The sequence below is a fragment of the Capra hircus genome, chromosome 14 (assembly GCF_001704415.2).
Source record: "Capra hircus breed San Clemente chromosome 14, ASM170441v1, whole genome shotgun sequence".
Lineage (NCBI taxonomy): Eukaryota > Metazoa > Chordata > Mammalia > Artiodactyla > Bovidae > Capra > Capra hircus.
This window is the reverse complement of record NC_030821.1, coordinates 72,798,823-72,822,933: the sequence shown is the minus strand read 5'-3', so window position 1 is coordinate 72,822,933 and position 24,111 is coordinate 72,798,823. Positions and strand designations below refer to the sequence as shown.

The 24,111-nt window shown below is 37.9% G+C and overlaps 1 protein-coding gene across 3 annotated transcripts in view; it reads right to left on the bottom strand.

Annotated features, from left to right (window-relative positions):
- The window catches only part of EFR3A (EFR3 homolog A), an 83,170-nt gene that overhangs the window by 44,934 nt on the left and 14,125 nt on the right, over positions 1 to 24,111 (bottom strand). For 2 of the 3 annotated variants that reach the window (XM_018058574.1, XM_018058575.1), the window contains exons 2-6: positions 11,672 to 11,748; positions 9,044 to 9,171; positions 7,644 to 7,794; positions 4,936 to 5,057; positions 1,249 to 1,398 (exon numbers count right to left, since the gene is read on the bottom strand). In XM_018058574.1, the coding sequence (XP_017914063.1) occupies positions 1,249 to 1,398; positions 4,936 to 5,057; positions 7,644 to 7,794; positions 9,044 to 9,171; positions 11,672 to 11,748 (628 nt within the window). Of the gene's footprint in view, positions 1 to 1,248; positions 1,399 to 4,935; positions 5,058 to 7,643; positions 7,795 to 9,043; positions 9,172 to 11,601; positions 11,753 to 24,111 lie in introns of those variants that run through there. The other variant, XM_013969110.2, reaches the window with a different exon arrangement.

Here is a 24,111-nt window from a genome sequence, read left to right as displayed (position 1 = left end):
TAAAATCAAGTAGAAAATTATGACACAGTGTAAATAAAAGCTAACTAGAACACCTGTAAATCTCCTCAGTAGACACAATCTGTTCATACTTTAACACTTTATTTCATGTGCAATAATAACAAAGGAAAGCATATCTCTGGCACTGGGATAAAACCATGAGAAAATACAATTTCTTAAAAATCTGTCAGCCAATTTAACTTAATCCCGTTCCTCAAGAGCCATAATCATGGGCAATCAGTTCTCAACCAGCTAGGTACCTTCAGAAAAACTAACCTCAGCCACAATGCCAAAACCAGGAAAAATACAGAAAGTGCTAAAATATATCAAGTCTCACACTTTAGGTTTCCAAAGCCCCAGACAGTCACATTTAAGAAATCTAGTGTAAACATTTTCTGTAATTGCTATAAATTTCAATAAACATATGAAGTGCCTACAGAGTTACCAATTTCATCTTTTCACTTCTACACCATGTTTACTTTGGCATTACACACATAATCATCAAAACTACAAATAAAGTTAAACTTTTAGAACTACAGAATTAAATATCTTTTAAATTTGATTCAGACTTTCCCTCTTTAAACTACAAGAAAAGGGAGATCAGGAAATAGGCCAAACTGGAAAACACTGCTTCTAAAACTTGGTTGTATAGTACCTCTGTGTAAGGCAACAGAAATCTGCCAGGAAAGCATGCTATGGCATCTGAAAAAGGAGAATAACCACAGACTCCTAAGTGCAACAGGTTACCGGTGTATGGGGAGCGGAGGGGTCAGCATATGCCCCAAAACAATATTCCATGTCAAAATATCTTAGAATAAATAAGAAATAGTCTAGTATTTACGTTGAAAAAGCATAGAGAGTAAATAGTAGCTGCCTGACTCCCTATGAAAAAGCACCTTGGATCTCTAAATAATAGAAATTCAGTTTATAATCTCTGTTTCTTACACTTGCAGCTTAAATGGTACTAATTCAAACTGCAATCTAGACTGCCCAATAATAAGCAGCAAGTGATAATTTATTCTAAAAGAAATAAAGCCTTAAGTGTCTCAGTAAGAATCTGTGGTCTACTCAGCCTAATGTGGTGACTAAAGATGGTAATTTTTTCAGAAAGGACATATATTTAAACTCACTCAAGTTTAGAAGACTACTATATACATAATACTAAAGATGAAACATTCTTATCCAAACAAGCAAGCACACATACACCCATACAAAATAACACAGCCCCACCCTACCATCTTTATTCAATACCTGTCAGCCTCTTCTATCTTTTGCATGTTGAACAGCAGGGATGGAACAATTTTATCCATATGCTGAGGCTCCCAAATGGTAGCCCGAAGTTCATCATTTACTGTTTTACGAACCACACCTTGAATGCCTCTGATTCCAGCGATTCGGATTCTATAAAAAAAGAAAAAAAAAAATTCACTCATGAAAAAAGTTATTTAAATAAGTTTGTTAGCTTAGTTAAGGGAATAGATGTTAAATAAATACTGTTATCTCAAGTCAATAAAACAAAAATAACACTTAAGTGTAAGAAATTAAAATCTCAAAAATCTAAGATGGAAAGAGATATGGCAGTTCCAAAAGAAACTGACTTTTAATATCATCTTTTTGTAATCAGCATTTAAAGTTAAAAAGGACTGTAAAATATAGGGTTAGTCTATGTGTCAGTTTTCAATAAAATAATCTAATCAAAAGAAATAGATTCTCCTATATTCTCTCACATAAAGCATACCAAAGTTTTCTCAGGTCAGTCTTCCAAGGCAATAGAAATAAAAGCAAAGATAAGCAAATGGGACCTAATCAAACTTGCAAGCTTTTGCACAGCAAAGAAAACCATAAATAAAACAAAACGACAACCTACAGACTGGGAGGAAATATTTGCAAACGATGTAACTGACAAGGGCTTAATTCCCAAAATCTACTAACAGCTTATACAACTCAATAATGAAAAAACAAACAACTCAATCAACAGATGAGCAGGCCTAAATAAACTTTTTCTCCAAAGAAGACATAGAGATGGTCGACAAGCACATGACAAGATGCTCGTTATCGCTAATTATTAGAGAAATGCAAATCAAAACTACGAGGTACCACCTCACACCGGCCAGAATGGCCATCATTAAAAAGTACACAAATAACAAACGCTGGAGAGGGTGTGGAGGAAAGAGAGGCCTCCTAATACTGTTGGTGGGAATGTAAATGGTGTGGCAGCTATGGAAAACTCTATGGAGGCTCCTCAAAAAACTAAAAACAGGGTTGCCATATGATCCAGCAATCCTACTTCTGAGCATATATCTAGAGAAAAATACAATTTGAAAAGATACATGCACCCTGATGTTCACTGCAGCAGAATGCGCAATAGCCAAGCCATGGAAACAGCCTGAACGCTGTTTGGGTGCTCACTGACAAGATGCAAGATAGATATATACATAAATATATAAAACACACACACATACACACAATGGAATGTTACTCAGCCATAAAGAAGAATGAAATAACAGTATCTGCAGCAACATGGCTGGACCTAGAGATTATCATACTAAGTAAGTCAGAAAGAGAAAGACAAATACCATGTTATCACTTACCAGAGGAATCCAAAATATGACACAAATGAACTCATCTATGAAACAGAAACAAACTCGCCGATAGAAAGAACAGAATGTGTGACTGCCAAGAGGGATGGGGGTAGAATGGACCGTGAATCTGGGATTAGCAGATGCAAACTATTATACACAGAATGAATAAACAAGGTCCTTCTATACAGCACAGGGAACTATACTCAATATCCTGTAATAAAACCATCACAGAAAAGAATATGAAAAATTATATATGTGTAACTGAATCACTGTGCTATACTGCAGAAATTAATACACTGTAAATCAACTATACTTCAATAAAGTTTAAAAAAGAATTAGATTTTTCTGAGAGGATGATAATTCAAACTAATGAGGATCAGATTCTCTCCCAGTTCTTGCCCAGAAGTCTGAGCAGCTGAGTGAGAACAGGATTTTACCGTCCTGAACACCCTCAATGTGTCCTCAGCCTGCCCCTTCATGGCTTCTCCCTGAGAACCTCTCCCTTCCGAGTCCACCTAGATGGAAGACTAGGCTGGTTCCTTTAGAGGAATGACATGTGAGCTAACAAAATGGAATGCGGATGATCCAAGCCATGTACACACTACACGTCTGTGTGTCCTGACACAGACACATTACGGTATGTAGATAGGTAACATTTTGAGAGAAAGCTGCCCTCTCCTCCCTTCTCAATTCAAAGGCCTCAAGTTCCTCCAGCTCTTCCTCATTCTTCTTTAAAAATAAAATCTAATCTATTGGTCCAAGGATGGGAAGAAAAGTAACCAGAAAACAGCATATAAAATCTGAGGAAAGAACAAGCTCACAAGCAGAGCTAAGCTGGTAGCCCACCTTCCCTGAAACACCTTCATTCTGACCAAATATGACTGTTATTTACCCTCCTTTTTAGCTGCCAGACTTTCCTGGTGGCTCAGATGGTAAAAGCATCTGCCTACAATGCAGGAGACCCAGGTTCAATCCCTGGGTTGGGAAGATCCCCTGGAGAAGGAAATGGCAACCCACTCCAGTATTCTTGCCTGGAAAATTCCATGGACAGATGAGCCTGGCAGGCTACAGTCCATGGGGTCGCAAAGAGTCGGATATGACTGAGCGACTTCACTTTCACTTAGCTACTACCTGAAATATTCACCATTAGAAGTTTACTCAGCTTATCCAGGACTGTTTCCAAAAGCTATAAAATAGGTTTAGAGACTGGAGGATGAGGGGAAGTGGGTGACACTGCTTCACAAGCCCACAGGGGAATAACACACGCCTACAGGAGTAGCGGGTGGAGAATAGGTTGCGGCAGTAATATGGCACTGAACAGGTGAGGAAGTTAACATGGAGACAAGACAAATTCTGCCTCGTACGAAGCTGGATCTGTTCATGCTGTTCTCTTAGAACAAAGTCTTGAGAGATTCTTCTATAATCACAAAGGGATAAGCCTAAGTTTACTACAAAGTTAGTATGTGCCAAGTCAAATATTTTATGAAAATCTTAAAGTATCAGTCCCATTTCCTACTGGCCATGACCTCTAATTTTACTTGATAGTGTATTGCTAAAAATAAAGGGATTTCTAATAATAAAACAAAGCCATGAACATATTCCATGAAAAGTGAAAGAGAAAGTGTTAGTTGCTCAGTTGTGTCCAACTCTCTGCAACCCCATGGTCTGTGGCCTGCCAGGCTCCTCTAACCATGGATTCTCCAGGAAAGAATACTGGAGTGGGTAGCCATTTCCTTTTCCAGAGGATTTTCTTGGCCCAGGGATTGACCCAGGTCTCCTGCACTGCAGGCGTCTTTTTACCATCTGAGCCACTAGGGAATGAGATATGAGAAGAAAATAAAGCTTGACTGGGGGTGGAATGGAGGCATTGATATTTAGTAAACAAAAGGTGGCCAAGGGAGGATTCTCATGGTAAGAAGACACCTGAGCAGAAATCTGAACAATGTGAGGTAAGAAGCCATAAGGAAGGTATCTGGGGAGTTGTTCTAAGCCAGGAGGCCACTCAGTCCAAAGGCTCTGGGCAGAAGTGTCCCTGATGTGCTCACACAAGCGAGGAGACCTAGGCGCTGGATCAGCGTGAAAGGGGGAAGAAATGACAGGATGACAGGATCTAACATCGATGAGGGGGGCATTAAAGGGGCCTTCTGGGCTGCAGCGGAGACTGCATTTTATTCTGATCCAGTTAGGAAACCACTCTCAACTCTGCTGCTTCAGTCAGTTCTAACAGCAATGAAAAGCTGGACTTTAGGAATAAAGCACACATTTCCCATCTTCTTTGGGAATCATTATGTAAGATATAAACACAGAATTCATCAATAAATTACTCCATGACTATAAACTATAAAACAATACATACTCTGTTCGTGTTTCTGGATCACTATGATAGGAGTGACACATGGCACTGAAGCGAGATACAAAAAAGTCGTAACGTCTATGATACGACGGTGTGTCTTCTTCAATATTTGCAAATTTGACAAACTAAAAAGAATAACGATAAAGTGTATTATCACCTTGTTCAAAGTGTAGAAAAAATACATTTATTTTCATTCATTATTTGTTACATCGACAAGAAATATCCAAATAAAGAGCAAATGAGATATGAAATATCATAAATGTCACATATATACAAAAGGAATTTTTTAATAACAAACTTCACAAAATCAAGAACATAGCATTGTGAGTGTTAACTATAACTTTCTGACGCAGTTTCTTTGGAGTGAATGAGTGCTTGCTTTGAAGCTCTTCTGCATTTCCCGGATGCTGGCAATGTTTTCGTGATAACCACAGACAGTTCCAAACCTTCAGGAGTTCTATTTCTTAAATCATAGGTAGGACATCTTGACAGCTGTTGTATAACACATGAATGAATATTTATACAAACAAGATGGGACAAGAAAAAGGGCCCTAAGCTGAAGAAAACATCACCAATACAGTAGAGAAGAAAAAGACTCATACAGTAAAATTTATTCTACCTCTTTTTAAAAGATTAAAAAAGAGAGAGAGATATGCATATGTTTAGGAAATTTTAAATATCCTACATGAGTCACAAACCCAACCATATGATCCCTTAACAGGCATCCTTTTTTTCTTATTTGCTTTCTCATTTATTTGGTGACTTACTGCTTCTAAATTAGCCTAAAGATGTCCTGGGAACAAAATGAAAGTAAGCATAAACTTAAAAAAATATAAGTATGACACTATAAGTATTTTAAATTAATTCAGCCAGAGCCAAGTCATCTGTTTTAAATAATTTCATATGACTCACATGATTTAGAAGAAGGCCACAAATACCACACCTGGAAGTTCCATCCCTGGTCTGGGAAGATTCCACATGTGACAGGGCAACTGAGTCCGTGCACCCAACTCCTGAGCCTGTGCCCCGCAGTGAGACACCACAGCAATGAGAGGCCTGCACAGCAGCTAGAGTCCCCACTTAAGGCAAGCAGAGGAAGCCCACATGCAGCAACAAAGACCCAGCACAGCCAAAAAAACAAAAAGTACAAAGACTACTAATAAACACAGAAGTCCTGAATCGGTCATGTTTGACAATATTTCTTTAACATTCAATTTTCAATGTTTGAGAACTTAGCACCCCAAAGAATATTAAAATCAGACTTCCAGGAAATACTATATAAACAATGTTGGTCAAGATAATATACCATTTCACTTAATACAATTCACTCAAATCAAAAGTAGGTAACTGGAGATGTTTGTCTTTTTCTCAAATGAGTCATTAAAGGAATTCTAACGGCATTGCTGACTTCAAGTAAAGAAAATTCTGGAGATTTCTCACACTAGAACTCCTTTGCCCCACAGACATTAAAACATTTCCCCTAAATATACAGGATGGTGAATGACAAGGTCCTACTGTACAGCAGTACAGTATCCTGTGATCAACTGTGATAAACTGTAACGGAGAAGAAAATGAAAAAAGTATACATTATATATATATATATATATAACTGAGTCACTTTGCTATACAGTAGAAATTAACACAACGTTGTAAATCAATTATACTTCCATAAATTGAAAAAAAAAATTTCCCCTAGACTTTCCTCACCTAACTGTAAAGGAAGCAGGAGAAGCTAAGTGGCCACGCTGACTGAGATGGAGCCTGTCACACCACCCACCTGCATGTGGGAATATCCAACATTTTCCCTCTGAAACTAACGGACAAAATCATACTCAGGGTTTTCAAATGGGGGTTTTATTTACATAATCTAGGTTAAAAAAAGGAAAATATCATATTACTACCAACAATAATAACTAACAGTGCCATACACTATTGTAAGAACTTGATATTAACTCACATCATACAAGATCCTATAAAATCGGCACTATAATTATCCTTGCTTCACAGATGAAAAACTAAGGCAAGGAGTGGCTAAATAACTTGCCCAAGATACACAGCCAGAAAGTGCTGTAGGCATAGTTCAGAGTAAGGCAGTCGAACCCTAGAAGCCGTGTTGCCAGTCAGCACCCACAGTTCCTAACCATGAAATAGCTGTCTGCAAGCAACAGCAGGTAACAGATGACTCTTCTGTTGAGAAAAACCTGGATGGAAACATGTAGATTGGTTGAATGCCCAAAAGCTTCCTCAGAGATGAAGATGGAACTAGAGACTGAGGCTGAAGGTGATACAATGAAACTAAAGATGAGGAGAAAGGTTATCACTGTATTTTATTTTCTTTATTAAATATGCCTTCCCCACCCCACACGTTTAATAAACTACAGTTCCGGATAAAAGAAAATGAATGTTGTTAGCAGAAATAGTTCAGAAGCAGTGTTAGAAGGCTAGGGAGTGGGTAGGGGGAGGTTGTGACGGGACATGGACCCCTTCCACTTATGGCCAACTGAGTCTCTACCAATTCTTGTGATTCGCAATGTCCCAGATTTCACACAGAGCAACAATAAAACTTTGAGACAAAATGTTCTAATATCTACAACTGCCCTGGTTGCCCAAATACCCTGACCAGAGCATCTGCCATTACCAGATAAGGACACTCAAAGAAGACTTAATCCAAGTTATGGTAGTTGCTCTTAAAATTAGAACCGCTTACTTACAGAATTTGTTCCAAGAACTTGAAGCTTTGGTTCCCCTGATTCCAGCAGTTTTGCTACCATATGAAGAAAGCTTTCTACAAACGGCTTGATGCTTTGAGAATGGCAGGCCATAAGAAGTTGGTCCAATGCCTCCATAGCAATTAAAACATACCTAAACATAAGAGAAAAGTAACATCAAAGCATCTCTAGCTCTCCAGATTCTTCTCAGCACACTCTCAGGAATAATTAGAATAAGTTTATTTAAATGCACAGAACAGAGAAAGGCAAATTTAGCAGCATCTGAGTGAGAGCCTAATCCTCTCACGACACTAAGGATGTTGGGGTCATAAAATGCCCCTCAGGTGGGAGGACGCAGAGACCAGACTGCACTCCTCCACTCTCTTCTCCTCAGCAAAACCTCTCCCAGAGCTGCTTCCACATTAACTTCCCGTGAATGTTTTTGTAAACACAAATCTTCTCCATTTTCCAGATTTTTAACCATATTTCTCTGCATCTGACCCAAAACAGTTATTACAAGAAATGAGCTTAAATTTCTAACACAATATATTTGTATTTATAAATATGAGTATATAAAACAGTATCAGCAATATTATAAGGAAAGGTATAAATTTTACCTTCCAATCCATCAGATTTTAAAGCTTGTACTAAAAGTTAAAATTCAGAATTTAGATAACTTTGCTTGAAAAAATGACCATAAGAACTATTTGTATGAAGACTCACATTTGCAGCAAATGCTCTAAATGGTAACAGTGTGAAAGTAGAGAAAGCCAGTATATCATTTGGAAAATGGAATACACTAAGAAACTAGGATCACAAAATGATAAAAGTATCTATATACCAAATTGCAAAGTAATTACTGTTCAAGCACAGGGAATGGATTAAGATGGTAGTCCTTTATTTATAGGTCGATGTATAGCTCACACAGTTCACATCAGCATGCCTGTTCAGAATTTACATATTCTGAACCTATCATAATATCTAAGATTAAACATAGCTCTCTTTTATTGCTCCTCTGACAGGCAAAACTGGAGCTGTGCTAAAAATTAATTTGCTAACAGAATTTCTGATAGTTTTCAATTCTGAGACTGATTTTTAAAGTATAGTACTGCACTGACAGACCTTTAAGGGAATCAATTTCTACTATTCCCATTAGGGAAGTTTAAAAATCAGCGGATGCTTAAACAAACAACTCTTTTAACTAGCATGAGTTTATTCTTAAACCTGACTACGAGGAAAGTAATAAAAGCTACAGCATCTATTTGGTATAAAACATATCCTCGTATGATACTACAATGCTTTATTCTCCATCTATTATCTCTGCCTGCCTAGATGGCAAAATAACTTATAGGATGATTTAGCCTAGGAAGAATTTTCCAAAGATACCACATTAGTTTCCTTACCCAGTACGATGTCTGACAACATCCCTGCTCAACCTTTCTGCCAGGTAAGAACCAATTCGATCCAGTTTCTCTGGAGCAGATACAGCATAAAATGTCAATTTCTCCATATCAGCTTTAACAAGGCCATCCTAAAAATAAAAACAACAACAAGTGAAATAGGTCCTACTTATGCCTGTATTTCCATGCTTAGTGTTTGTATTTCTAAGTGCTGCTTGCTTCTCATCCCCCCTTTATGGATTGGAAATTAATCCCTATTTACCCTGAGCCTGCCTGGATACAGTCTCTTTAGTGCTAATCACCATTCTGGATATGTAGAGCTTTCAAAAAGTTAAAGCGCTGCCCTATTTAGGAAAGCATACACCTTCACAAGCACTGGATTATTCTAACACCTTCCTCTATATATTAAAAACAAAAAACAGCTCAATTATACAATATATTGTAGTAATTATCAGCAAAGGTTCAGTTATTTGCTCTCCTCATTAGAGCCCTCTTTGAAGGCAGGGACTATGACAGGTAGACAGATGCACTCTGGGCACCTGCTACTGGGTCCATTTTGGACACAGAAGACTTTTTTGTTTAATAAGTTAAAGATAAGAAATGTTGTCAGCTGGGTTTATGGTTGCCATATGTATGCAAGGTTCATGTAAATCTTTTTCTTATATCTTATTTTACAGATTGCTCAAGTAGATTTTTTCTAAATGTTTGGCACAAATAAAAACTCTTTGTGTAATCATTCTCCAACTGACCTGTCACCACTCTCATATCAAAAGTGTTCAAAGCTCCCTCACTGCCAGTAATATAAGTAGATTTCTTATCTGTTATTCACATTCCTCCATAATCTTGCCTCCACCTTATCTTCATTAGCGGCATGTTTCAGATTCCTTAAAGAAATGATCTGAATATGCAGTCTATTAAATGATACTTTTGAAATTTCCAATCAGGAATTCAGTAATTGTGCCCTAGTACACTCATTATACTACGATTAGGTTACAAGAACCTCCACTTGAAGGTCCTGGTCCCAAATGTTATCTCTGACTTTATCACACCTTTTCTCTTAGGTACAAAGAAACTAATCTCTGCTTCTCCAGATGGTGTATATCCTTCCAAGTTCATTTCTTCTGTGAATCTTTGCAGAGACTGCCAACTCAGAGTGAGTGATACCTTCCTGATTTAAAGGCAGAAACTTTACCCCTGTTTTACTTAACATTTTACTTTCTAATTTATGCACTGTGATTTAACATTTAGTATCCTTTCACTTTATATCAGTGGATGGAAAGCTTAAGGCAGGTACCGTATCTTAGAGTTACTTATATGCTATTAATTATCCAGGATATCTGGCAGCCAATATATTTAACTGATTCCAAGTCCAAGTTCAAGAGAAGTCGCTCAGTCATGTCTGACTCTTTGTGACCCCACGGACTGTAGCCTACCACGCTCCTCCATCCATGGGATTTTCCAACTGGAGTGGGTTGCCATTTCCTTCTCCAGAGGATCTTCCCGACCCAGGGATCGAACCCGGGTCTCCCGCATTGTAGGCAGATGCTTTAACGTTAGCCTCAGTTAAATAGATTAGCCTTTATACAGTTCCTTAAATCAGATTTTATTAAAAACAAGATATAGCTCATAAATTGTTAAGATAACCAATAAGTTTCTACAGTTGGCTACCTTTTAAAAAAAAGCAACCTCTAGAACTCAAACCCATGTAACATTTTTTTGTTCCTATCTAACACTAGACTAAAGGAGTCTTAGAAAAGTTAGTGAAGTCGCTCAGTCGCGTCCGACTCTTTGCGACCCCATGGACTCCTCCGTCTATGGGATTTTCCAGGCAAAAATACTGAGTGGGTTGCCATTTCCTTCTCCAGATCTTCCCAACCCAGGGATTGAACCTGGGTCTCCCACATTGTAGGCAGATGCTTTACTGTCTGAGCCACCAGAGAAGTTCTCCAGAAAAGTTAAGACAGTCAAATAAAATCAGTCAAACACAGCTGCTTTGAAGCCTGTAGTCTTCCATAAAAAAGTAATTTTTATGAAAAATTAAAAAGCACTTAAGTAAAAAGAGAACAAACTCTGCCTGGAACATTCTCTTTTTACTTCTCAATTCTCTTCTGGAAATTGTGTGGCCAACCCTATTTATTCTTTGGATCTTAGCCTGGATTTCACTCCTTCAGGCATTCCTTCTTCCAAGTCCAAATCATTCCCACCTACTCCAGCAGCACCCTATACTTCACTTCTCTATCACAGCATTCTTTCACGCAATACTGCAGTTGCCAATTTACTTGTCTACGAGCTTGGTGACAGCAGAAGGCCATGTCTGTATTCACAGCTGTGTTCCTGGCATTTTGTAAATAATCTGAGACTAGGTCATAAATTTAGGAACTATACACACTAAGAACATCACCTGTCCATCATTCTGAATATATGCCTAACCTAAGAAAAGAATCTGAAAACCAGTCAAGCAAGCACGGATCATTTAAAGGTTAAAAAAAAGAGAAGTATAAAATTAGTAGTGTACATGATGAGATTTGGGAGTAAAAGTAGAGAAATGAAATTAGGGAAACCTTAGGGAGATCAGCAGGGGGGAAGGATGGGTCAGCAAAGAGAAGGATCAGTAGATGTAGATCAAATTACTTTTGGATCTTCCGGGAATATGTTGTCCACCAGGCGTTTGTAGCGAGGACGCAGAGCAGAACAGCAGCAACACACTCCTGTTGAAAAAGAATAAAATCACAAAGTACGGCAATTAATCATATTGTAAACTGATCTAAAAGTTCAAGTTCTGAGTATTTATGGATTACTGAAAACAAAGGGGAAAAGTTCCAACAGCCACAAACAGAAATGGGTGTGCAAATTCATTATTAAGTAAGAAATGAAAAAGTCAAATTTCTCCTCCCCTTCCCAAAGACACCAGGTCAAAATGAACACTGTAATGAATTATTCCAGAGTTTCGAACCGAACTGTTCTGGAGTGTGTGTGTGTACATGCATGCATGACTACCAAATTCACCCTATAAAGTATATATGTAATCGGTACCCCCCCTCACTTCCTTTCTGATCTCATCTTCTATTACTCTCTGCATCATCCCCTACTTACCTCCTTCCAAACCCCACTTTTCCTGCCAGGCCCAATCTACTCAGTTCCAGCTACAATGGTCTCAAAATAGTAGTTTGCTACACTAGGAAGTGTAGCTGGTGAAAACAGTTAACACCTCTATCTACATGATGAATTATATAAAGAAGCCACAACAGAGAGATAATCAACCTCAAGGGAAAGTCCAGGAATTTCAAAAACTGCTCAAAGACTGCTCTGTACATTTTCCGTTGCTGGCATCTAGGAAAAAGTCATGCATTTGGATGAGAAGACCTAGGTTCACGCCAATTCTTTCATTTAAGGGGCCACGTGACCTTGAGAGAAAGCACATCATCTCACTGGAAAGAACTCTGTGAGGAGGAGGAGGAGGGATCCGTTTTCTTGTCCTACAAACTACTAACTTAACAGGGTGTTGGTCTTGAGCCACTAAACAGCCATTCCCATGATTTATGAAACTGGACTATGTGTGTCTGTGGCTAAGCGTGCATGTGTATGTATTTAGAAACCAAATTATGGCATGAGAGAACACAAGCTAGAAGTTAAGGGAACTCAGACCTAAGCAGACTTCTACCATCTCATCGAGTAATGTTACTCAACAGGCAACTTCTCCGGATCTCACTTTGCTGATGAAGCATGCACAACTCATGCAGGCAGCAGTGCCATGTCAAGTGAGTGTCCAACACGACAAAACATGTGAGACTGACTCCAGATGTGCAGCAGAATGGAGTCATTATGCTGATAAAACAGGACAGAATTAAGACATGTACAGCAATTTTGGTGATTATAAAGTAATGCACATACATTACTTAACATTTCCAGCAAATTAGTGAGATATTGTTATCACTACCACTTTACAAGAAACTGCAGAAGAACCGACCAAGTAATTTACTCAGCCGCAATGGCTAGGTGAGAATCCAATGCCTAACTCCGAAACGTCATGCTCTTTCCATGAAACCACTGATACCAGTGGTCAAATCAATCAACACACAGATGTTTCATTTGCACATACTACTTCCCGAACACCACATCAGATGCCACAGACACAGGAAAGTATAAGAGCCCAGATCTCTCCCCTTGAGTTTATAAACTGTCATAAAAAATAGTGAATAATTCAACAGCATATATTTAGGCACCACATGCAGATAGTATAAAATGCTGTCTACTGTTCAGGATGTTTTCTACTTTAAAAGGAGAAAAAAATTCCAGAGTCCATTAGGGGATTTTTTTTTTTTAAGACTAACTCCAAAATATCTGAACTATTTTTAAAGTCCAAAAGCAAAACACAGGCCTGATTATTAGAAAGAAAAGCAAGGGTAAAAGCAAAGTAAGCAAAAGTCATATTCCTGTGTCAATTATACCTAATATAAAAATACTTCAGATGAATATTAATACACAGAAACAAATTAAAATCAAATATGTATCAAGTGATTAACTTACACAGGGCACTGAGCTGGGTATTGCAATGATGAAAGAAGCTTATAACTTGATAAGAAGATTAGTAGGAATACTTTGCTACACTAATGCAAGGCCAAATATAGAAAATTCAAATTGCTATTACGGCAAAGAGACTGGAATAGAACTGAAAAACAACTCCCCAAGCTTCAAGTTTCCTGTTAGAATGATAAATTATGTAATTTACAACAGACTAAGAATTCTTAATAAGGTATTAAGTCTCATTTACATCAATACTTTCTGATATTATACACTGTTTTTAGTTTTAAAAAAGCTTACAAAAAATGGGGGCTTCGGAATACACTTAATATCCAATTTTCACTTTGAAGAAGCGTAGGGTCTATTAGAGGAGAAAAATGACAAAATGCCCAATACGGGGTTAAAGGGCAGAGGCTCTGGAGTCAGACAGGTCTGAGGTGAACCCAACATCTGTAACTGTCCAGTTAGGCAGGCACATTATTTTCTCTTATCTTACCTATGTTTCCTTATCAGTGTAGTAGCACCTTCTTCATATTTATTGGGAACATGAAATAAAATTATATGTAAAGTTCTTATTAAGGGTGTAACATTTGGTAAGCATCCAACAGATTGGTAGTTATTATTACTAATGCTATATAAAAGTAGAGGACAGAGAAACTTGGCAAGTTATAGCCCACAGGGTTGCAAGAGTCGGACAAGACTGCGTGACTAAACAAAAATAAGATAAGAACTACGATCAGGGTAACCGAGGTGCGTGAGGGCCCTTGAGACGGTGTTCCCAACAGTGTGAAAACCTTTGCTGAGAATTAATCATCTAAACATCCAACAAATTCTCTGTGTGGTTCACAACAAGCTTTCGATAATAAGACCCGAGTCCAAGAGGATGACTGCTTTTTTCTGAACATGATGTGTGCAGCACTGTACTAAGTACTTGGCAGCATTACTCACGTACTCCTACAGCGACCCTCTGACAGGGTTAGCAGCAACTTTGTTTGACAAAGGAGCAAAGGAGCTAAGGGAGGCTCATTTGTCCCATATCCCATATCGTAGAGCTGGCACATACAGAGGAGCAGAGATTCCAACCAGACATGATGACTTCAAAGGGTAACGGCCACACTAAACTGCAGTCCATGGGGTCACAAAGAGTCAGACATGACTCAGCGACTAAACAACAACAACAAAACTCAAGGACTGGACACCTTCTAAACTCCTTTAAACACTTTAGCTCTCCACAAGCCACGCCCAACGGACGCGACTGCAGGACCGAGTCTGAGAGACGAGGAGGAAATACCCGGCCACAGTGCGTTTCTCCACAAGTCCAAACAAAACACAACTTCCTGACCTCTTACTGTACATGAAAACCAACCAATCAAGAGCGAGCTGAAAGGAGGTTTAAAAGCTTCAATTTACTCAGGTTTCTAGAAAATGATAACACTGGAGGTAATATGAGGTGAAAGTGAGTGGTAATTGTAATCACAAAAGAAGAGAGAACTCTATGGGCTATTTTAAATAAGAGACTACTGTTACCAACATCACAAGAACAAGTGAAGTGAAAGCACTGGACCTACTCAGGCACAGAAGCGTGGGGGTCTCCCCTGTTGGAGCCAGTTCATAAAGCTTTTCGAGTTCAGCTGCAGGTACCTGGACATAGTCCTTCATGTCGCAAGAGACGAGTTTCTAGTTGCTCTTCCAGCTCTTAGATCCTTTTACCTCCTGTTCAGGAAGTGCCTAGTTCACTTTACTTGTAATTAAATTAGCAGAGGGTACTAGTACACTGTAACATATCTACTTGTTGACATCAAACATAAAGCTATCAAGAACTTGATAATATCCGTATCGAATTCCACTAGCAAGGCCAAATAGCTTAAACAGATATGATTAAACTAGTGCATTGCTAGTTTACTAAAGATAGATTTTTATACAGTTTGAATAAGAAAATAAACCTATTTTCTATTTTTTTTCCTTAAAGCATTTAATTCTTCCTCATCCTAGCTTCCCATCCCTTCCAACAAACTCCTCACTTCTTGACCTCTTCCCAACTTTCTCTTTTCCAAAGGAAAAAGGGGGCTAAGCGTAGCATAGAGAGGTTCCAGCAACTGGCAAGTCTAGGCAATAACTTCCTTTAAATTTACTTCTAACACATAAAGGAGAAGGTAATTCACTATTCTCCTCCTGTAGCATACGGAATTCAGAACTCGACTTACGATATAGTAGGAGAAATAGGAAATCTCAAGTGGTAACTGAACTATGGAAAAATTGAACTGGGGCATAGCTGGAAGGAAAAATTATGACCAAGAAGGGTGCCAAGCTGTGTATTATAGTGGTGTGCAGACAGGCTCTTGGGGCAATCTGTTCAATAATGCTCTCTGAGGCTTAGTCAGGAAACAGAAAAATCCTTCTGTCAATCTCTCAGGGTTAGCAGTACTAATAAAAAAAACAAAAAACAAAAAACTGCCTGGAATGTAGAAGCCACTTTAAAAACACTACACACACACATTTATTTTAGTAAATTTTGCATACTCCTAAATTAACCATTTCTTCTTTAGAGATACCCAAGACATGGGAATTCACCAGTGTCGCCTGGTGTGAGATATACTGGCCTCTAGAATCCTCCTTCTCTGATGGTGAGGTGTTACGAATAATTTCTAACCCATTCTGAGCCAACAGGCATCCAGCAACTGCACAGAAAGCCTCGCAGCTGAGCTGACAGAGCATGGGCCAGGCGCATGAGCACTGCGGGGTGCTGGGAGAATTCAGCTTCATGGGCTGTCCACCACTGAATACTGCTGTTTTGTAATGACATTCGCGTTCCTAATGCAGCTCTGTAAGTCTGGGGGTTTGGATATTTAAGATCCCTTTTAAAATAAGCTATACTTTCAGGGAGGGGGGTTCAGGATTGGGAACTCATGTACACCCATGGCTGATTCATGTCAATGGTATGGCAAAACCAATACAGTATTGTAAAGCAAAATAAAGTAAAAATAAAAATTAAAAATAAATAAATAAAATAAAATAAGCTATACTTTCAACTAACTATATTACCCAATGATAATTTAAATCTTTAATGTCTCCATTACTAAATCACTAATAACTGAACAGTTAGTGTTTATTATTAAACATCACCATAGCACTGGATATCTGGGAGAAAGCTATCCTCTAAAACGAAAATAGTAAGTTACTATCACTGTCACTGAAGTTGAAGAACGCTTAGATCTTCTGATGGAAACCAACTGTATTAGGTTTGTCTCTCGATCTGTTAAAGGGAAAAAATCATAGTATCTATACCTTCTACACAGCAATCATATTATTTTGGTTTATAATTCTTATGTGTAATACATTAGGAATTTGCTGGTATATTTAGGGCTTACTAAATCTCATATTTTAAATGGGAATAGCTATGATTACTGGATTCTGGTCTTTATGGTATTTCTATCATTGCACCTAAAACAAATTATTGTACTTATTTATACACAAATTCGGAGAAGGCAATGGCAACCCACTCCAGTACTCTTGCCTGGAAAATCCATGGATGGAGGAGCCTGGTAGCCTGCAGTCCATGGGGTTGCTAAGAGTCTGACATGACTGAGCGACTTCACTTTGGCTTTTCACTTTCATGCCTTGGAGAAGGAAATGGCAACCCACTCCAGTATTCTTGCCTGGAGAATCCCAGGGACGGGGGAGCCTGGTGGGCTGTCGTCTATGGGGTCACACAGAGTCGGACACGACTAAAGCTACTTAGCAGCATACACACATTTGTCTTTCCTACCTGAATGAGTCACGTCAATACAAAGCCCATATATTTTGTTCATTGTTGCATGTCTGGAATATAACATTCACAAAAAATGCTCCTTCACTTAATGAATGTGGACCCAAGGTTCACTGATAAAATAAATTTAGTATCTGCTGATATGTACTATACAAATCAAAATGATAAGAAAACTGTCCGCCACAAAATATTAAATAAACGCCAGAACCATATAATTTCTCCAATGAATAGCTGACAATGTCCACTGAATCACTTTAAACAATTCATGTTTTATTTTTAGACCTGGCAGAAGCTATCAGTAATCAAGTTGAAAAGACAGAGCATGTTTTTCTATTAGAAGATTTTAAAAATTCATTACTTCAGGACCTCTAGCTCTGTGGTATCCAAAACCCTTGAAAAGACTCTGCATCACACATATTCTCTTCAAGGTTGAAATTAAAAGCTATTCATTCAGCTATTGTCAGAATAAGACACTTCACACCATTAAAAGACTTAGTAATATTACAGGCATACACACATATCCCTCCCAAGTAACTAATACTTAACATGTAAATTTACATATACCATTCACACACACACATACTACTTATAAAGCGTAATATGGGCGTTACTCCTGCACTTCAACTTGGGTACAAGGCACTGTGATAAGAACTACAGAGGGTCGAAAGGTAACTAACTACTTGAAAAGACAAAGGTTTAAAAATTGAAATTTAGAGAGGCTCAAGAGGGAGGGGTCCTGTATATAATTATGACTAATTCACGTTGCTGTATGGCAGAAACCAGCACAATATTGTAAAGTGATTTTCCTCCAATTAGAAAATAAATAAAAACTGAAATTGAAAACAAGATTTGGACAACATTGGAGGACAGGAGCTATCTAATGTCAAATGGACCACATGGCTCCAGGGCCACAGAAGTTGAGAGAAGAGAGAAAGCACTCCTAGCTCACGTGAAAGAAGGTTTTATGAAGGACATGGGAGCTGAGCTGAGGGCTCCCCCTGAAGAACGAGAACTATGAGGAAACTGGAGACAGTGGAGGACGATCACAGGCAGATGGAACAGTGCCAGTTTCACTATGGAGGACGGTGCACGGAAAAGCCCAAATGCGTGTTCTAATGACCCAGAGCTCAGAAAGGAAGGAACCTAGGAGGTGGCACAAAGGAAGCATCGAAAAGGTCTGCAGAATAATTAGACAGGAGTCAAAGAAAAATGGGAACAAAAGAGTCTTATCTCCAGGAAAGTGTTCCTTTTAAAAGGATTCTAATCCATTAGAGGAGTATTTTATTACATGACTTTTTCCGTAAGTAATTCTATACCATCTTTCTTCTCATTCTCAATTTCACTACTTATTTTTTATTCCCAGGCACATAAACTTCATGGAAAAGAGGACAACAAGGGCATTAAACGAATTAAAGCTCCAATTCTTTTTTAAAAGATGGTCTTTCCACTGCATTGCAATACTTGCCTCTGCAAAAGGTACAACGTAGACAAAAGTCTGTATACATTACAAAACTATTCTGAAATACTGTCTGTAGGAAAAAAAAATAGCTTTTCTTCTTCTGAGTCAACTCGTGATCAATCAGTCTATACTTAACACATTTTCCCCCACTATCACAATTTTAAACAAACAAAAAAAGGTATTGTTTACTTACAAATAGTCAATTTGTAGATTTATACCTAGATTTTACTGTATTCTACCATACTTAACTGAAAAAAAATATTACTCAGCAGAGTTAACCTGAGCAATAAAATATACAATAGGCATGGTTTTTAGAAAATGTAATTCTGTTAAGACTGCATTTGAAAACCTTTTGGAATCATCATACAGGGGGAAAAAAAAAACTCCACAAAAATTAAGGTAAGGAAATATAATGCTCTATTCTTTTCATCTGACATTGGCTTAGTTGGCAAAGCAAATAGGAAAGGATCCACTGGATGACACAGAAACCAGAGCTGCGAACAGGAAAGCAAAGTACTGACACCTCGGTCTCCACCACCATCAGGGCACAACACACGCGCTCACGCCTACTTCTAAGACCAGACTGCACGACTGGGCCCTGCGCCACAGGTCTTCTCTCAGTGCGCCCGGGGTGGTCCTGGATGGGAGCACACAGCACCCCAGCGTCCTACTCTCCGGAGGTAAGAAATCAGATGAGGCAGAACCGAAACTGAAATAGAAGATGATTTTCCTTTTAAGACAAAATACTGACTAAATGAACTCTGTGATAATGTCAGTAGTACTGTTAAGAATTACAAAAGGAATCACATTTTCTCCCATGTGTAATTAAAAAAAAAAAAAAGCATGTGAGAACTTTCCTCTTGAATCCACACCATGTTCTTGACTAATTATGTTGATAATTACTCTGCACAATTAATATGTTTTGGGGGAAGAGAGAATTATGTAGTGGTCAAAGATAAATTCTCTCTCCCTGGCTTTCAGTAGCTCACAGTCTGACAGGACAAGATAATCATACGCAAAGAGAAGTGTAACAGCCACACCAGAGGAGACTGCTATCGGAGAACAGCAGCGTGACCCTAACCTTCCTGCAAAGAGTAATGACTAAACAGAGCCTTAAAAAGCAGCAGCAGGAATTCAGCAAAAAAGGGAAGATCATTCTAGATGTGCAGAGCCACATGTCAAGAACAAGAGTTTTAATTTCCAGACAAATCATAAAGTTCTGCAGCATGACAGAAATGGCTAGACAAACTTGTAGGAAGCTGTGGAAATCAACTCAAAGCAGAAGGTACAGAGGGAGAGGAGTCAAAAGTGACAGACAGGACAGTCTGAACAAGTGACTGGACGATGGTGTCCAGGAAGGGACAGAGGAAGGTAAATTTGGGGGTGGGGAGAGGGTATCAGAAAGAGAATAAACTTTATTCTGCACATGTTAAATTTGAGATTACAAAACTAAAAGTGGGACATCTTGTAGTAGGCAAATGATTTAGATTAGAAATAAAAATTTAAGAACCAAAAGCATATAAACAATAGCAAAAGCAACTAGTTTAACTAGCTGAAGTCAACAAAGAAACACAGGATGGAATTAAGAGAACTCTGGGGAAAGCAAGCATTTAAGGAATGACTAGCAGCGGAGGAAGTGAAAGGGAAGACATTTAAAGAGACAGGAAGAAAACTATAAAAAGAATAGTGATAGAGAAAACAAAGGAGAGTTTTCCAAATTGCATGCCTTGTATAAAAGTACCAATTTACATAGATAAAAGAAATAAGAACTCGAAAAAACAGGAAAAAAAAAAGAAATACTCTCAGAACAAGGAAAGAGCAGAAAAAGAAAATAAGAGCTTTTTAAAAAAACACATGAAAGTGAAAATTTTCATATTTTACAGTAATACAAATTAAAATTTCAAGATGTGTTAAATATTTTAACCAAAAATAACGCAGTGGCAGTTTCAGAATATCCAGAATGAAAAATACTATTCTACAGACTCTACACCTGATGTGGGAAAAAACAGACTAATCACATAGTTTATAATGATTATAGGTTCTTATTAAAAATAAAATGATGGATAATATGAAATATCCCTTAAAAGGACCTAGTAATACATTTCATTACTATCTTAACTAGTTTTTAGTAAGATACAAGTCCTCTATCTGAAATACATAACTGGACTATGTTCTACAATATTTAGTAAACAATGAAGGATAAAAATAATTGATTAGAGTGAAATAACTGCAAAATCAAAGTTCTACTAAAGATTGGAAGGAAAAAAACTACTCCTGAAGAAAACCCCACACTTTGTTTGGCATGTGATATTGAAAACAGGATAAAAACAAGATTTCTTCTAAAAAATCAGTAATTGAGCACTGGTTTTATTCTAGTAATAGATATAATTTAACTGAAGTTTCACATCTAAGGAAGTCTTCCAAGACATTCAAAAAACACTGTAACTGTTTCATGTCTAGGCAACCAATCAAAAGAGGTTTATAAAGCCTCCACTGCATGTTAAGTGCCAGAAATACAAGATGTGTGTTTTCCAAAGAAAGACACAATTCAAAAATTCTAGTTGTCACACTGTATTTGTGCAAGTCTGTATCATTTTTATTTGCTGCTTTCATATTTAATATCCTTTGAAACCAAATCCTTTCTATGTAATTCTCTGGATGCTCTTCATCACATATCAGTGGTCAGAAGTGGAGTGCAGTATGTCATTAGTCTCTAAGAGCTAAGTATCTTACTGTTAACCAAAAGGAATTTCGCCCTAGTTCATGGATTCTGCAAAAAAGTAATGCTATTAGATTTGACTTAACTGTAGACAGATTGTAGTATACTATGTTTGAAGGCTACTAAATGCAACTCATAATGCTTAACAAAGTCTTCATTTTTTTAGTTTAAAAAAATGTTTAGCACAGAATGTATCCAGTAATAAATGTCAAAATATCAGGTATTACCCAAATATTTAAAGGACATCATGTAAAAAAGGACTGGTCTGTGATGCCCTCAGAGGACAGAGGTTGGACAGAAGTAGTCAAAATATTATAGAACTCCCTGAGCGCTTTCAGATAGGATTATCTGTCAGCTGCTGTCCAGATTCAAACCAGAGGTTAGATTAAGTAACCAAAAATCCCTTCTAATTCTAAAAGCACATGACATTCCAACTCTACTGCAAAACAAATGTTTATGAATACTAATATGGGAAAAGTACTACACAAGGTATTGTGAAAGGTACAGAAAAGACCAGCAATGTAAACTATTATTTAACAAGGACACATCTGCTTTGATACTTCCCTTCTAAATTAACGTGCCATGCAGGTAACAAGAAAGTTGGTTCTTGGTAAACAAAACACCACAAACCAAAACCAGATGTATACTGGTGTTTAAAGTCTGAACCTTGACTCACAGTAAAAAGCCTTTTATTTCTCCTCAGAAGCTGTCTGAATGTGACATTTCCAATTTGTGAAAGTTTAAAAAAAAAAACAACCTGACATTTCCAGATGCCTTTGAAACGCTGTGCAGCTCATATAAAGCAAAATTAACACAGAAAGAATATGAGTACAAGACATTTCATTGTATGTCAGAAACATATTGAGAATATAATGGAAATAAACTTTTCCACATTAGGCAAATTATAAGGTAGTTCATTCAGAGCATACCTACAAAAACCCAAATCACTTATTTTACAAAATATATATGACAAATTTAATAGTTTATTTTAGCTACACACACACATTTATTTAAAGGTTTAAAAAGTGAAGGCAGTTACTTTACCAAAATGAAGTAGATCTTTACCAAAGATCTCCCCAATTTACTTATACTTCACAGACAGGCTGGTCTTGGAGGTGAACCTGGATACAATCTCTACCTTTTCAGCCTTGTTTCCCAAATAAAAACTGTGACTATTCACAGTTCTTAAAATCAATCCCCGAACTTCTTCATTTTCACATACCATTCTATCTATATAGAATATCCTATCTTCACAAAAAGTAGTACAGATCAGATGCATTCAGTAGTAAGATAATAGACATTCCAATTACAAAAGGCTCCTGGACTTGAAATCCTTCGTAAATTCTAAAACAGTAGGTCCAACAATTTCAAACATAACTCATAACACTGAGATGGTCAAGTAAGTATGAGACAAAAGGCACCTTAAAAAGAAAGGAATCTTTGCAACAAACTACTGAAGCAGGACAGAGCTGAAAGTAAAGCATAATTCTGTACCTGGAAAACCAAGGTAGTGGCCTGACAAGACAGTGGGAAGGTTCAGAATAATGAGGCTCAAGAATATTAATTTATGATAACAAAGTTGTCCATTTCCTAGTCAGGAATACTTGGAAGATTAGAGAAATTAAACGAAGCTAATTTTTTAAAGCAATGGACAAATGCTGCAGGTTGAACTGTGTCCCCAAAAAAGATGTGCTGAAGACCTAGCCTCAGTACCTGTGACGGTGGCCTTACTTGGAAACAGAGATTTTGCACATGGCATCAAATTAAAAGGAGTTCATCCTCGATTAGGGTGGGCCCTTAATCCAAAGACTGGTCCCTCACAAAGAGAAAGATACAGGAGACACAAGGAAGAAGGCCGCATGAAGACAGGAAAGACAAGTTCTGCTGCTACAGACCAAGGCACTCTAAGGCTTGCCAGCAGCCACTAGTGCCGGAAGAGGCAAGCAAGGATCCTTCCCTAGAACTCTGTGGGGAGCGTGGCCCTGGCCACACCTTGATTTCAGACTTCTAGCAGCCCGAACTGTGACAATACTTTGCTGTCTTAAGCCATTCAGCTTATGGTATCTTGTTATTGCAGCTTAGAGAAACTAAAACAAAGAAGATTTCATAGAATGTGTAGATCAGTAAATTCTGTATTTGCTTAAATATTAGGTATGTACCATTCCTGAAATCACTTCAAATGCTAAAATGACTTGAAGTCAGGCTCCGGAGAATTTAGTGGCAGTGGTGGTTTAGTCGCTAAGTTGGTCCAACTCTTGCGACCCCATGGACTGTAGCCTGCCAGGTTCCTCTGTCCATGGGATTTCCTACGCAAGAGTACAGGAGTGGGTTGCCATTTTCCTTCTCCAGGAGAATTTAGTAGCATACCAAATAACTGAAGAATGAAAAGAATTTCTGTTCATTTCTACCAATTTTCTTCCTGTGCTAGATATACTTCTCTTTAAGTAAATGAATGCCTGGTTTCAGTACAAGAAAAAGTGACTATGCCATCAGTTTACATCAAAGTTTAAAAAAATAAGCATGCTTTAAAACACAGAAATACTGTTAAGTAACAGAAATCATTTCACTTTCATGTCTCATATAGCTATTACAGATTGCACTGTATC